Source organism: Theropithecus gelada, chromosome 5, assembly GCF_003255815.1.
Source record: "Theropithecus gelada isolate Dixy chromosome 5, Tgel_1.0, whole genome shotgun sequence".
Lineage (NCBI taxonomy): Eukaryota > Metazoa > Chordata > Mammalia > Primates > Cercopithecidae > Theropithecus > Theropithecus gelada.
In genome coordinates, this window is record NC_037672.1 from 59,041,716 (window position 1) to 59,056,853 (window position 15,138).

At 39.1% G+C, this 15,138-nt stretch overlaps 1 protein-coding gene across 11 annotated transcripts in view; it reads left to right on the top strand.

The window, feature by feature from the left end:
- SEC31A (SEC31 homolog A, COPII coat complex component) overlaps positions 1-15,138 on the top strand; it is an 82,181-nt gene that overhangs the window by 9,110 nt on the left and 57,933 nt on the right. For 7 of the 11 annotated variants that reach the window (XM_025384612.1, XM_025384614.1, XM_025384619.1 and 4 more), the window contains exons 2-8: positions 1,637-1,719; positions 3,004-3,127; positions 5,224-5,422; positions 8,299-8,394; positions 9,355-9,495; positions 12,402-12,544; positions 14,029-14,128. In XM_025384612.1, the coding sequence (XP_025240397.1) occupies positions 1,641-1,719; positions 3,004-3,127; positions 5,224-5,422; positions 8,299-8,394; positions 9,355-9,495; positions 12,402-12,544; positions 14,029-14,128 (882 nt within the window). In that variant the 5' untranslated portion in view covers positions 1,637-1,640. The remainder of the gene's footprint in view (positions 1-1,636; positions 1,720-3,003; positions 3,128-5,223; positions 5,423-8,298; positions 8,395-9,354; positions 9,496-12,401; positions 12,545-14,028; positions 14,129-15,138) is intronic. The other 4 variants (XM_025384615.1, XM_025384621.1, XM_025384616.1 and 1 more) reach the window with 2 other exon arrangements.

Below are 15,138 nucleotides of genomic sequence, written 5' to 3' on the forward strand. Positions count from 1 at the left end.
GCTGGCATTACAGGGCTGAGCCCCTGCACCTGGCCTTTCATTTTTTAATGTTGCAAAGAATCTAAAAGTGTGACAGTATACTCTGGTAAGGCTGCAGGGCAAGAAGTAATCATATATTACTCTTGGTGGTATGAAAAGGCACAATTGCCATAGAGGACAACTTGGTAATATTTATCAAAATTAAAATTGCATTAACCTTTTAACTTAGCAATTTTACTTCTGGAAATTTATAGCTGTCCCTTGTTTTTAACGAAATAACGTGCAGATGACCATTTATTTCAGCATTTTTTGTAAAAATAGCTAAAAACAGCTTGGGTGTTTGTTGGTATTTGACTAGGTAATTGTGGTACATCTTACAGTGGAGTACTATGCTATTTCAATGTATTTATGTAAAAATGACAAAGATCTTTAAAAAGTGCATAATACTATACGTTTCTAATTTTTCCATAAAAGTAACTTCTTTTTTGAGACCAAGTCTCGCGCTGTCGCCCAGGCTGGAGTACAGTGGCATAATCTCGGCTCAACGTAACCTTCCCCATCTGGGTTCAAGTGATTCTTCTGCCTCAGCCTCACAGATAGCTGGGATTACAGGCATGCATCAATCACCACACTTGGCTAATTTTCTTGTATTTTTAATAGAGACGGGGTTTTGCCCTTTTGGCCAGCCTGGTCTCGAACTCCTGGCCTCAAGTGATCCAACTGCCTTGTCCTCCCAAACTGCTGGGATTGCAAGCATGAGCCACCACGCCTGACCCCATCAAAGTAACTTTAATGACAGAAAATATGTAAACAAGTGGTATATGGGATTATACCTTGAAGTGACCAGTTTTCTAATAATTTCTACTTTATCTTTAAAATCTGTGGGTTCACTGTATTCTCTCTAATATGTTTTAATTTTGAATTATTTTTTTAAACTGCTCTTATCATTGAGTAATCCTACTCCAGGAAGTTGTACCTTATTTATTTTTTGGCTGCTCTTACCCATAATGTTTTGTCACCCATCCTTGTTGGATAAACACATGTGTAGCAAAGTTAATTCTTCAGGTACCACCTCATTATTTTTGTGGGCTATTTTTCTAGACCGATTCAACTGAAGAACTATAATCTGTAGACAGAATAGACCAGTATTTGTCTCAGAATAATTTATCAAGTTTGTCTTTTTTTTTTTTTGAGGTAGAGTCTCGCTGTCTCGCCCAGGTTGGCGTGCAGTGGTGCAATCTCAGCTCACTGCAAGCTTCACCTCCCAGGTCATGCCGTTCTCCTGCCTCAGCCTCCAGAGTAGCTGGGACTACAGGCGCCTGCCACCACGACTGGCTAATTTTTTGTATTTTTAGTAGAGACAGGGTTTCACCATGTTAGCCTGGATGGTCTCGATCTCCTGCTCTTATGATCTGCCCACCTCGGCCTCCCAAAGTGCTAGGATTACAGGCATGAGCCACCGCGCCCGGCCTCAAGTTTGTCTTCTTTCTAATTAATATTTCCAACAAATGACACCTAAACCAAGTTGATTTATTTGCATTTGGACATTACTAATGTTGTAGTGGTTTGTTCAGTATGTTTCTGTGTAAAATATCTGTGTTCTATGTTAGACATTCAAATCATTCAAGTCTATTTCTTTGTAAAATATTCCCTTTAGCAGGATGAAGTTAAAGGAAGTAGATCGTACAGCCATGCAGGCATGGAGCCCTGCCCAGAATCACCCCATTTACCTAGCAACAGGTAAGTTCAAAGGAGAGAAGATAGTATGAGTTACCTAATTTCTTCTCTTCTGCGTCTAGCTTATTCAGGTTAATCTTTATCTTCTCTGGAAAGCCTCTCTCTCCCTGGCAAGTTACCGACATTCTCTCAGCCAAGTTCAGTGTTCTTCCTGTGCGTTCCCATAGTATTTTGATCATGATGTGTTACATCTAAAATAGTTTCCTTCACGGGAATTGTATTTTATCTTTATTCCTCCAGTATTAAGCACAATAGATGGCATGTAAAAAACAAAAAAAAAAAACAGTTAATATCAGTTTGAATGAACGAAGAGCAATTTTGATGTTAGCATTTTTATTTTTTTTTTTTATTTTTATTTTTTTTTTGAGACGGAGTCTCGCTCTGTCGCCCAGGCTGGAGTGCAGTGACCGGATCTCAGCTCACTGCAAGCTCCGCCTCCCGGGTTTACGCCATTCTCCTGCCTCAGCCTCCCGAGTAGCTGGGACTACAGGCGCCCACCACCTCGCCCGGCTAATTTTTTGTATTTTTTAGTAGAGACGGGGTTTCACCAGGTTAGCCAGGATGGTCTCGATCTCCTGACCTCGTGATCCGCCCGTCTCGGCCTCCCAAAGTGCTGGGATTACAGGCTTGAGCCACCGCGCCCGGCCGATGTTAGCATTTTTATATAAAAAGAATTAGTTATATCATGTATGTCTATAAGCAGATATAGTAAATCACAGGACCTTTTTTTGTTTTTTGTTTTTTTTTTTTTTTGAGATGGAGTCTTGCTCTTTCACCCAGGCTGGAATGCAGTGGCATAATCTCTGCTCACTGCAAGCTTCACCTCCCTGGTTCACGCCATTCTCCTGCCTTAGCCTCCCGAGTAACTGGGACTACAGGTGTCCGCCACCACACCTGGCTAATTTTTTAGTACAGGTGGGGTTTCACCGTGTTAGCCAGGATGGTCTTGATCTCCTGACCTTGTGATCCACCCGCCTCGGCCTCCCAAAGTGCTGGGATTACAGGCGTGAGCCACCACGCCCATCCCCTATCATGGGACCATTTTTACAGAGATTTTTAAATATCTACAGGCTTAAAAAATTATTTACACTACCCACTCTTATAAACATCCTCTCCTAGCCCTGTGCTAGAATCTCATTGCTATAGTGATTTAAGCGTCTGCTCAATGGCGTATGCGCAGCATTCATGAGCAAGAGAATTGAAAAACATGCTTTTAACTTCGGTTTTGTAAGGTTTCTCTAAGTCTTATTTTTGTATGTATAGTTACCATAAATGTATTTTCTATAGGAACATCTGCTCAGCAATTGGATGCAACATTTAGTACCAATGCTTCCCTTGAGATATTTGAATTAGACCTCTCGGATCCATCCTTGGACATGAAATCTTGTGCCACTTTCTCCTCTTCTCACAGGTATGAGGTTCAGCTTTAAATTCATGTGATTATTTAATTATATATTGTTCTTGATTCCTAATTTGTTTATAATTATGCCATTATTAGAAACTACAAGGAATACCATCAAGGACATGAAATATTTTGTGAAAAAGCATGTGAGTGTATTTTTATGGAAGTAAAAGTAGTGTTTATATGTCCTATTGACTTTTTTTTTCCTTTGCTTTTTTGAGACAGAATCTCACTTTGTAGCTCAGGCTGGAGTGCAGTGGCACGATCTCGGCTCACTGCAACCTCCACCTTCCGGGCTCAAGCAATTCTTGTGCCTCAGCCTCCCAAAGCGCTGAGATTACAGGTGTGCACAACCCCGCCCAGCTAATCTTGTATCTTTAGTAGTGACAGGGTTTTGCCATGTTGGCCGGGCTAGTCTTGAACTCCTGACCTCAAGCAATCCACCCATCTCAGCCTCCCAAAGTGCTGGGATTATAGGCGTTAGGAACCACGCCTGGCCAGTATATTCCATTGACTTTTTTATTGCTGTTATATGTAAGGTGGGAAGGAGAGCCTGTTTTGTGTTTTTTTTTTGGGGGGGGGGTTTCTGGGTTTTGTGTGTGTGGTTTTTTTTGTTGTTGTTGTTTGTTTTGGATGGAGTTTCACTCTTGTTGCCAGGCTGGAGTGCAGTGGTGCAATCTTGGCTCACTGCAACCTCTGCCTCCTGGGTTCTAGCGATTCTCCTGCCTCAGCCTCCTGAGTAGCTGGGATTACAGGCATGTGCCACCACACCCGGCTAATTTTGTATAGAGTTCGTTTTTCTTTCTCCTTTATTGTGCCTGTTTGCAAAAAGGTAGCTGTACTAGGAAAGAAGTAGTCATAATAAGTATTAGTAGTGATTATCTCTGAATGGTAGCTTATTTTTATTTTCTTCTGTTACAATATTTAGAAATATATTTCAGTTTTGTTGACATGATTTCTAATACACTAGATAACTAGGTATTTGGATCATACTTTCAAGTACTTATGCCTTATTGTAATGCAGAGAAAGGATGCCTTCATTTGAGTGATAAAATAATCTTTACTGCCTCAGTATCTTAGCAGGGTTTAAAGAGATTGCTCTTTAGCTGACAGAATACAGCTCAAATCATGCAGTTTCATGGGATTGCTCATATTCTTCAGAGCTGTCACAGTGGGATGGGAACCCCAGATACTTTTTGTCTAGTAGTTTTTCTGCTTACTACCGTCTGTATCATCGTATACCTTTCTGCCTTCATATTTCATCTCCATTCTGGATCATATATTTTATTCTCCAATAGTAGGGGTACTTGTCATAATATAATCTTGATGTCATTTTTCTAGTGTTAGAATACATTCTTTTTCTTAGAAAATTTCACATGACTCCTTTAACACCTTTACTATTTAACAGACCACTTGTTAGTGACCCTTGTTTGTTTTTTTTTTTTTTTTTTTGAAACGGAGTCTCGCTCTGTCGCCCAGGCTGGAGTGCAGCCGCCACCTCGCCCAGCTAGTCTTTTGTATTTTTTAGTAGAGACAGGGTTTCACCGTGTTAGCCAGGATGGTCTCAATCTCCTGACCTCGTGATCTGCCAGTCTCAGCCTCCCAAAGTGCAGGGATTACAGGCTTGAGCCACCGCGCCTAGCCTGTTTTTGTTTTTTTTTTTTCAGACAAAGGTCAAAGCATGAGACCCTCCTATAGCCAAATAAAGAGTGTTTTTACTTTTCAAAGGAAGTGATTGATTAGCTCTATTTTACAATGAACCAGAGGCAATTTAAGAAGATTAAAACTTAGGGTCTCACCATTTCTAAATGGTAAAATCATTCTTAAGCTCATATTTTTTGACACACAACTCAAGTATATTTTGTTACACTACCTTATAAGAGTTTTTACTCTTTAAGGATTACAAAATCAAATATGCAAATATGAGTATAAATAAAAAATGAAATATTATTATACCAAAGTCATACATAGTTACCAGGAGTGGTGGGGAAGTAATATATTTGGACTGTTTATGAAAACATTAAAAAGTAAATGTATAATTTCAATTTTTTGTCTACATTTATTTGACTTTAAGAATGAGTTATTTTATTCATTTTCTCCTGTAGATACCACAAGTTGATTTGGGGGCCTTATAAAATGGATTCCAAAGGAGATGTCTCTGGAGTTCTGATTGCAGGTGGTGAAAATGGAAATATTATTCTCTATGATCCTTCTAAAATTATAGCTGGAGACAAGGAAGTTGTGATTGCCCAGAATGACAAGCATACTGGCCCAGTGAGAGCCTTGGATGTTAACATTTTCCAGGTAAGACTTTAACATTCATTCATAATTCTTAGACTGTGTGCTGCTCTTTTGAAATCAGTATATGAATCTACTATGCCTCAGTTTTGGAACTGAAAGTTGAAAAACTATGTGGCTATACAGGTTGACAAGTGTTTGTTTAAAGAATGGTGGGTTCAGAATTGAAATCAGGGTTAAAAATACTACCTCCATGAAAAGGATCAGACTGATAGGTTTTTTTTTTTTTTTGAGATGGAGTCTCACTCTGTCACCAGGCTGGAGTGCAGTGGCGTGACCTCAGCTCACTGCAGTCTCCGCCTCCTGGGTTCAAGTGATTCTCTTGCCTCAGCCTCCTGAGTAGCTGGGACTACAGGTGCGTGCCACCACGCCCAGCTAATTTTTGTACTTTTAGTGGAAACGGGGTTTCACCATGTTGGCCAGAATGGTCTCTTGACCTTGTGATCCACCTGCTTTGGCCTCCCAAAGTGCTGGGATTACAGACGTGGGCCACCGTGCCCGGCTGGCTGATAGGTTCAATTAAGTCTGAAGATGTCATGCCATTCGAATAGACATTTTATAAACATTAAGAGCCGCATAGATTGGAAACCTTGCCTTTTAAAAGTTCGTGCTAGTTCAGCATTAGGCTGGTGCTGTGATGTCCAGGTTAATTCACTGTTTTATTAATTGAGAAATTTTATGTTTATGACAGACATTAATACTCTATGAAATAATTAGAAATTAAATGTAATGGCTGGGCGTGGTGGCTTACGCCTGTGTAATCCCAGCACTTTGAGAGGCTGAGGCAGGCAGATCACGAGGTCAGGAGTTCGAGACCAGCCTGGTCAACGTGGTGAAACCCCGTCTCTACCAAAAATACAAAAATTAGCTAGGCATGGTGGCAGGTGCCTGTAATCCCAGCTACTCGGGAGGCTGAGGCAGGAGAATTGCTTGAACCAGGGAGGCAGAGATTGCAGTGAGTTGAGATCATGCCGTTGCACTCCAGCCTGGGCGACAAGAGCAAAACTGAAAAAAAGAAAAATTAAATATAATGCAGATTTAACAAATAGTCAATTAAGATTCTTTGTACTGTTGCCTTCATAAACATTACTGGGTGTTAATTATATAAATGCACAGCTTAATAAAGATCTTAGCCTGCACAGGATGGTGAAACCCTGTCACTACAGAAAATGCAAACAATTAGCAGAACATGGTGGCTTACGCCTATAGTCTCAGCTACTCGTGTGGATGGCTTTAGCCCGGGAGGTCTATGCTGCAGTGAGCTATGATCGCACCACTGCACTCCAGCTTGGGTGACACACAGAGACCCTGTCTGGGAAAAAAAAAAAAAACACCTTGGGTTAATAGGATACTAGATTATAACAACCAAAAATGAGTATTAAGAAAATTTTAAATAGTTCCTTTTCTTATATTATAAATAGATCCTTAGGGTATAGCAATACAGAAACCCAACTTGTTTATTTCTTTTTTGTTGTTGTTTTGTGTTTTTTGAAACAGGGTCTTGCTCCCTCTGCCAGGCTGGACTGCAGTGGCTCATGGCTTACTGCAGTCTTGACCTCCTGGATTCAAGCAAGTCTCCTGTCTCAGCCACCCGAGTAACTGGGACTACAAGCATGAGTCATAACACCAGGCTAAGTTTTGTAGAGACAGTGTTTTTCTGTGTTGGTCAAGCTGGTCCTGAACTCCTGGGCTCAAGTGGTCTGTCTGCCTTGGCCTCCCAAAGTGCTGTGACTACAGGCATGAGCCACTGTGCCTGGCCTTCATTTCTATAGTTTGTGGTATCTGCTCTTTAGCTAGCTCCTTTGTTAATTGTATGAAACAGCTGATGATTTTTAATAAAGTATTTTGTGTTGTAGGTAGCTACTACCATAGAATTTCTCTCTTTTTTTAGTTATATGCCAGCTGATAAGAGAATAATTTGTAAAAGTAAATAGTAGTGGATGAAGGTCAGTATATGAAGCCCATTGTCTTCCTGTACTTTGTATTACAATTTCAGGTTCTTTTTGACCCTTAAGGTTTGTACCAGAGAAAAACTAGAAATACTGCCACCTGGAACAAGATTGAGTGTATATGAACTAGAAATATGAGAAGAATTATGACAAGAGATTTTACTAGTGCTGTATTGATTCAGCTCTGGAAGCTGACTTTGAAGTATACTGAGAAAGATACCACAATTTTAGCATTCAGCTTTTTATGAAAGCAATAATTGATTACCTTTTTAATCTTGTAATTAAATCTCCTTCCAGAGATGCAAAGATATAAACAGTAATCCTCACATGGTTGCAAGACTGATTAAGAATTTATCCGGCCGGGCTTGGTGGCTCACACCTGTAATCCCAGCACTTTGGGAGGCCAAGGCAGGTGGATCACCTGAGGTCAGGAGTTCGAGACCAGCCTGACCAACATGGAGAAACCCCATCTCTACTAAAAATACAGAATTAACTGGGAGTGGTGGTGCATGCCTGTAATCCTAGCTACTCGGGAAGTTGAGGCAGGAGAATTGCTTGAACCTGGGAGGCGGAGGTTGCAGTGAGCTGAGATTGCACCATTGCACTCCAGCCTGGGCAACAAGAGCAGAACTCCGTCTCAAAAAAAAAGAATTTATCCATATACTTTTTAAAATAATATCTTGCATTAAAATTAGTTTGTTCTCAGTAGACATCTTTTGTCTTTGATAAGTAGAATTTTATGTTTTTCTAGAAAACTTTAAATTTTGAAAGAATTATGCATACTTTAGAAATTCATGCGTATGTTTTTCACTTTTTAAATTAAATAGAAAAATTGTGTATGCTACATCTAATATCTTTCTAACTCTGAACTGAGTTATTCTGAATTTTCTTAATTATGCATAAGTGCTATTTAGTTATGTTTTCTTCTTACAGACTAATCTGGTAGCTTCTGGTGCTAATGAATCTGAAATCTACATATGGGATCTAAATAATTTTGCAACCCCAATGACGCCAGGAGCCAAAACACAGGTATTTTTATACTGATTTTGATCATTGTAATAAAAAAAGCCAAAAGCAGTTCTTCTAAGCCCACTTATTTCACTTTTAAGGCTTCTCACACAAAACATATATGTTTAAAATCATTGTTTAGATGTTACTGATTTTTCTTCAGTAAAGTATTAATAAATATGTTTCTTCAAAGTATGAGTGAGTCTTTCAAGAGTAAATATTTATTTCGTATCTCCCACCTGGTAGACACTGGTCATTCTACTAGGCATACAGTAGTAAACAAAATGAACAAAAATCCTTAATAATTGTCTTAGATATAGTATAATTATTTTTGTTCTTTGTGTGATAGCTGCTCTGTGTTTTAGCAACAACCAACCTTCTTAAAACACACTTAGTCAAGACCATGGAAGACAAGGTTTAAAATAAATACCTCAAGCCCTTTGCCTGTGTATTTCTAGTAAGTTTGATAAGAACAGTCTTTTCCTGTTCTTCTTTATGTTGTATAGGCTATCTAATTGAGTAGCCAGCGTAACTGGCTCTAACATTTTGGCAATCTGAGAGGTAGCATAATGATAGCATATGCACTACCATTTATAAAGGTATTTTGCTAATGGTCTAGGCTGCAATTTTGCCCTGCCTAGTTTTCTGTCATAGTCACCAACATCTACTTTGTGGTCCATGATCTACCTTGCACCAGCTGCAAAGTAAACAGTACTTGGTTTATAGCAGGAATTCAATAAAATTCTTGTTGAATGAGATATTATTAAACAAGATAATACAGTTGAAATGGCATGTACCTGCACTTTAAATCGTATAATTGTATGTGTTGAGAATGTAGAGATGTAGGACTATAAAGCAAATTTGTGGGATAAATGGGTCAAATTTTAAAGTAATATACTTTTCAAAATGAAGGATCCAATTTTACAGTTAAATTTGATTATAATAGAGAAACAGTTTTTATTAACTTTTTATTCCTTGTAGCCACCAGAAGATATCAGCTGCATTGCATGGAACAGACAAGTTCAGCATATTTTAGCATCAGCCAGTCCCAGTGGCCGGGCCACTGTATGGGATCTTAGAAAAAATGAACCAATCATCAAAGTCAGTGACCATAGTAACAGAGTAAGTATGTGATTGACTTGTGATGAACATGTTGTATTTCTGCTGTAAGTACTCCTGTGTTGTTTGTCAGAGTTGACAACAAATCAAATTTCTGTGAAGTCAAATCCTGTTTTTTCATTAATCAGTCATGTTAGAATGAATGAATGTTTTTTTTCTTCTAAGGGAAAATCATAAAATTTTTATGATTTTATGGAAATTGGAAAATCATATCCAATAAATATGTTGGATATTATTAATGATGAAGAGAGATTGGTTAATCTAGGAACTTATTCCATGGTATACTGGTTGTTTTACTTTGCTAGCTGTTTTAAAACATCGCAGCAACCTTTTTTTTTTTTTTTTTTTTCTTGAGACAGAGTCTCTCTCTGTCGCCCAGGCTGGAGTGCAGTGGCGCAATCTCGGCTCACTGCAACCTCTGCCTCCCAGGTTCAAACAATTCACCTGCCCCAGCCTCCCAAGTAGCTGGGATTACAGGCACGCGCAATCACGCCCAGCTAATTTTTGTATTTTTAGTAGAGACGGGGTTTCACCATGTTGGTCTGGCTGGTCTCGAACTCCTGACCTCATAATCTGCCTACCTCGGCCTCCCAAAGCGGTGGGATTACAGGCCTGAGCCTCTGTGCCTGGCCATTGCAGCAACTTTTTAATTCATCTTTAGCTTTTCTTAGGATGTAAACATTTTTCCTGCTGGGAACTTCATCACTGTGAACTTGTAATATTTGACTTCTTGGCCTCATCTCTTCCTCTGATTAGGTACTGCTAAAATGAGCTAATGTATTTCCAGCACTTCCCATAGAGCACATTAAATTCTGAACCTTACAGGTATCTTAATTTTTTTATGTCATTAGGTGCTATAAAATAATTTAGATATAATTTGGAGCCTTTTTTTTTGTTTATGAGTACATGGCATGGTTTGACATTTTCTAAAATAAGTTTGCAAAAAGTCAGTATACATATGTAATTTAAAAACAACAATAACAACGAAAAACTATTTGGGAGAACACTTCTTCAGAGTATTGTTTTCAAGTGAATCAGGGATTTTAAAACAGAAATGTCAATGGAATAAACCATACCAGAAGCATTTTAGTCATTTTGTGGAACATTTAATAGAATCTGAACTTGCAGATAGTTACTAATAATGTTAGTTTATTCCATATGAAAATTTAAATGGTAGTTTTTGCTTAAGATATTTTGCCTTGAGTTTTCTGATAAAATAGAGGAAAAGTGTGGAGTTTTTTGTGTCTTGTGTGTGTCTTAATCTTTTTTCTTTTTTTTTAAGGGTTTTTTTGTTTTGTTTTGGTTTTGGTTTTTTTTTTTTTTTTGAGATGGAGTCTCACTCTGTCTCCCATTCTGGAGTGCAGTGGCGCAATCTTGGCACTGCAACCTCCGCCTCCCGGGTTCAGGCAATTCTCCTGCCTCAGCCTCCCAAGTAGCTGGGATTACAGGAGTCCGCCACCACACCTGGCAAATTTTTGTATTTTTAGTAGAGATGGGGTTTCACCATGTTGGCCAGACTGGTCTCAAACTCCTGACCTGGTGATCCGCCCGCCTCAGCCTCCCAAAGTGCTAGGATTACAGGCGTGAGCCACCATGCCCAGCCTGTATGTGTTAATCTTTTATCTTTTTTTTTTTTTTTCCATTTTTCTGAAAGTATTTTATTTTATTTTATTTTATTTTTTTGAGACGGAGTCTTGCTCTGTCACCCAGGCTGGAGTGCAGTGGCCGGATCTCAGCTCACTGCAAGCTCCGCCTCCCGGGTTCACGCCATTCTCCTGCCTCAGCCTCCTGAGTAGCTGGGACTATAGGTGCCCGCCACCTCGCCCGGCTAGTTTTTTGTATTTTTTAGTAGAGACGGGGTTTCACCGTGTCAGCCAGGATGGTCTCGATCTCCTGACCTCGTGATCCGCCCGTCTCGGCCTCCCAAAGTGCTGGGATTACAGGCGTGAGCCACCGCGCCCGGTCTGAAAGTATTTTAAATGTGTATAAAATGTTTTCTCTACTGGCCGGGCGCAGTGGCTCAATCCTAGCACTTTGGGAGGCCGAGGTGGGCGAATTGCCTGAGCTCAGGAGTTCAAGACCAGCCTGGGCAACAGGGTGAAACCCCTTCTCTACTAAAATACAAAAAATTAGCCAGACATGGTGGTGTGTGCCTATACTCCAGCTACTGGGGAAGCTGAAGCGGGAGAATCACTTGAATGTTGGAGGTGGAGGTGGCAGTGAGCTGAGATCGTGCCACACTGCACTCCAGCCTGAGTGACAGAGTGAGACTCCATCTCAAAAAAATAAATAAAATGAAATATTTTCTTTATACTTATAGTTTTGATAGTAAAACTCATTTTTGGTATATAGTTATTCTGACTCAGAATGGTTTTGTGTGTATCAAATAGCTGCATGAATTGAGAAAATATTCAGATATCTTACTTTTAAGACTACTGTTTAAGACTCTTCAATAAAATTTGGTAGTTTTACATTTTGTTTTGTTTTGTTTTTTAAAATAAACTAAGGCCAGGCGCGGTGGCTCATGCCTGTAATCCCAGCACTTTGGGAGGCCGAGGTGGGTGGATCATTTGAGGTCAGGAGTTCGAGACCAGCCTGACCAACATGGTAAAACCTCATAACCACTAAAAATACAAAAATTTGCTGGCATGGTGACTTGCACCTGTAATCCCAGCTACTCGGGAGACTGAGGCAGGAGGATCACTTGAACCTGGGTGAGGTGGAGTTTGCAGTGAGCTGAGATGGCGCTACTGCACTCCAGCCTGGCTGACAATAAATAAATCATAAATAAAATAAGCCAAAGCTGGTGTTTTTTTACTATTTGTTTCAATAAAGGCATGTTTCTCGTTTTAGTTTGGTTTTTCATAAAGTAATATGATTCATAAAATGTGAACCTTAACAATCTGCAGATGCATTGTTCTGGGTTGGCATGGCATCCTGATATTGCTACTCAGATGGTCCTTGCCTCCGAGGATGACCGGTTACCAGTGATCCAGATGTGGGATCTTCGATTTGCTTCCTCTCCACTTCGTGTCCTGGAAAACCATGCCAGGTATCATGCTGCTGTTCCAAAGAACTTGATTTGTTTATTTTCTGAACACATTGGTGATGTTTTTGTGACCAGAAATATACCATAGGACATAGGAACTTTTTTTTTTTTTAGACAGAGTTTTGCTCTGTCACTAAGGCTGGAGTGCAGTGGCAAGATCTTGGTTCACTGCAACCTCTGCCTCCCAAATTCAAACGATTCTCCTGCCTGAGCCTCCTGAGTAGCTGGGATTACATGCATGCACCACTATACTCAGCTAATTTTTATAGTTTTAGTAGAGATGGGGTTTCACCATGTTGGCCAGGCTGGTCTTGAACTTCTGACCTCAAGTGATCCGCCCACCTTTGCCTCCCAAAGTGGTGGGATTACAGGCATGAGCCACCGTGCCTGGCTACCATAGGTACTTAATGTTTATATCAGTTATCAGTCAATGCTAAAATTGGTTTTGTTATCCATTGTTTTGCGTAAAGTCACAGTTTCTGAATTAAGTAAGGACTTACTGCAGTTAGATTTCATGCCCTTCCATAGGTAAAACATTTCACTGTACCTAAGTTACGTACCTGTGTGTGTGTGTGTGTGTGTGTGTGTGTATGCATGTATAATCCCAATATAATTTTTATACAATTGGGATAATTTGTGCATATAGTTAGATAACTTTTTTCGTTAATCATGAATACTGTATAATGGTAAGAAGTTGATTTCCACAAAATGATAAGTATATTTTTTAGATGGGATCTTGCTGATTTGCCCAGGATAGAGCCACCATAGCTCACTGTAGCTGTGAGCCTCTGGGCTCAAATAATCCTCCTGCCTCAGCTTCACGAGTATGCCTGGAACTACAGGCACACGCCACCATAACTGGCTAATTTTCAAATTTTTTGGTAGAGACAGAGTGTCATTATATTGCCCAGGTTGGTCTTGAACTCCTGGCCCCAAACAATCCTCCTGCCTTGGCCTTCCAAAGTGTACAGAATAATTTTTATCTACATATTTTCTCATTGGAAGGTGGTCTGTAATTTATTGTGAAATAGTCTGTTGGGCATTTATTTTCACTTTTTTGCTATCATACACTGCACTATATTGAACATCTATGACTTTGTAATGATCAGATAGCATATACGTTACTAAGTTGCCTCTGAAAATATTGCATTTATTTTATTTTTCTTTCTTTTTTGGTTTGTTTTTCTTTTTTTTATTTTATCTTATTTTTGAGATGGAGTCTCACTCACTCTGTTGCCCAGGCTGAAGTGCAGTGGCACGATCTCTGCTCACTGCAACCTCCACCTCCCAGGTTCAAGTGATTCTCCTACCTCAGTCTCCTGAGTAGCTGGGATTACAGGTGTGAGCCAACGTGCCCGGCGTTGAAACTCTTGCATTTAATTGTATTTCTGTTAACAATGTGTGAATCTCCAAAGCCTAGGCAGAAATAATTGAGATTTGGTTTTCTTAAGATTAAAAATTTCCTTGTTCCTTTATGTTTTTTATAGGGGGATTTTGGCAATTGCTTGGAGCATGGCAGATCCTGAATTGTTACTGAGCTGTGGAAAAGATGCTAAGATTCTCTGCTCCAATCCAAACACAGGAGAGGTATGGGGAGGAAATGTTTCTCAACCTTGTAGCCCTTGTAGTATGTTACTTCTGGCTACATAAGAAATTTTCTATGTGGATTCTTTAGTGGATTACTATGTGAAAAGTATGTGGAGGTGTGTGTGCAGTGTTTATTTGGCTGCAATTTTATCAGGAACATAATCTAAGCTCAGCTTTTTAACCAGAAAAATCAGTAATTGAAATAGTATATTTTAAACTAGTAATCATCCCCTCCTCATTTCCAATAATGTATTTATTACCTAGACTCAGAAATACTTTGATTTATTTCACATGTGGTTTATGGGAATCAGTATCTTCGATGTAGGATTGTTCAAGGTTTACATCTTTTGTCTGCTTTACCATTCCTGAGGATCATGTTTCACTTCTGGAAATTGGTAGATATAGTTTTCTAATCTCTCTTCTGAATGATAAAGCAAGAATATAAATTATAGCTTTTATATTTTTACCTTTTTTATGTGAAGGTAGATTATTGCTAGTGCTTATGTAGTTTGATAGAATGCTAATAAAAATAGTCTTTGATAAGTTTTCATCTATATTGTTAAAATTAAAACAAGCCCTTTAGTTATTTGGTTTCTGGTCTAAGAGTCGTGGATGTAACAATATAAAATATAGAATCATTAACATTAGGGGAGACGAGAAAAAAATTAATAAATTTTGCTGCATATCATTTGTAGGATGAATAACAAAAATCTTAATTTTACACTGTGCCTTGCCAAGTAAATTCAAAATTCATGGAACTTACTATTCTGTCATCATTTTCTCTGTTACATAATTTAATTAGATGAATTTTTGCCTATGATTAGTTGTGTGTGCTTGGACTTTGAAGGAAGAAACTTTTAGTACATGCTACAACTAAAAAATTGGATTTTGTTCAAATACAAATAAGGAATAGATAAATGATCTAAGTTTTATCAAACCGCATATCTTACCAAACAAAATAAATACCAAAGACACGAGCAGGCTAAATGCCTTTTCAATTAATTCTATTT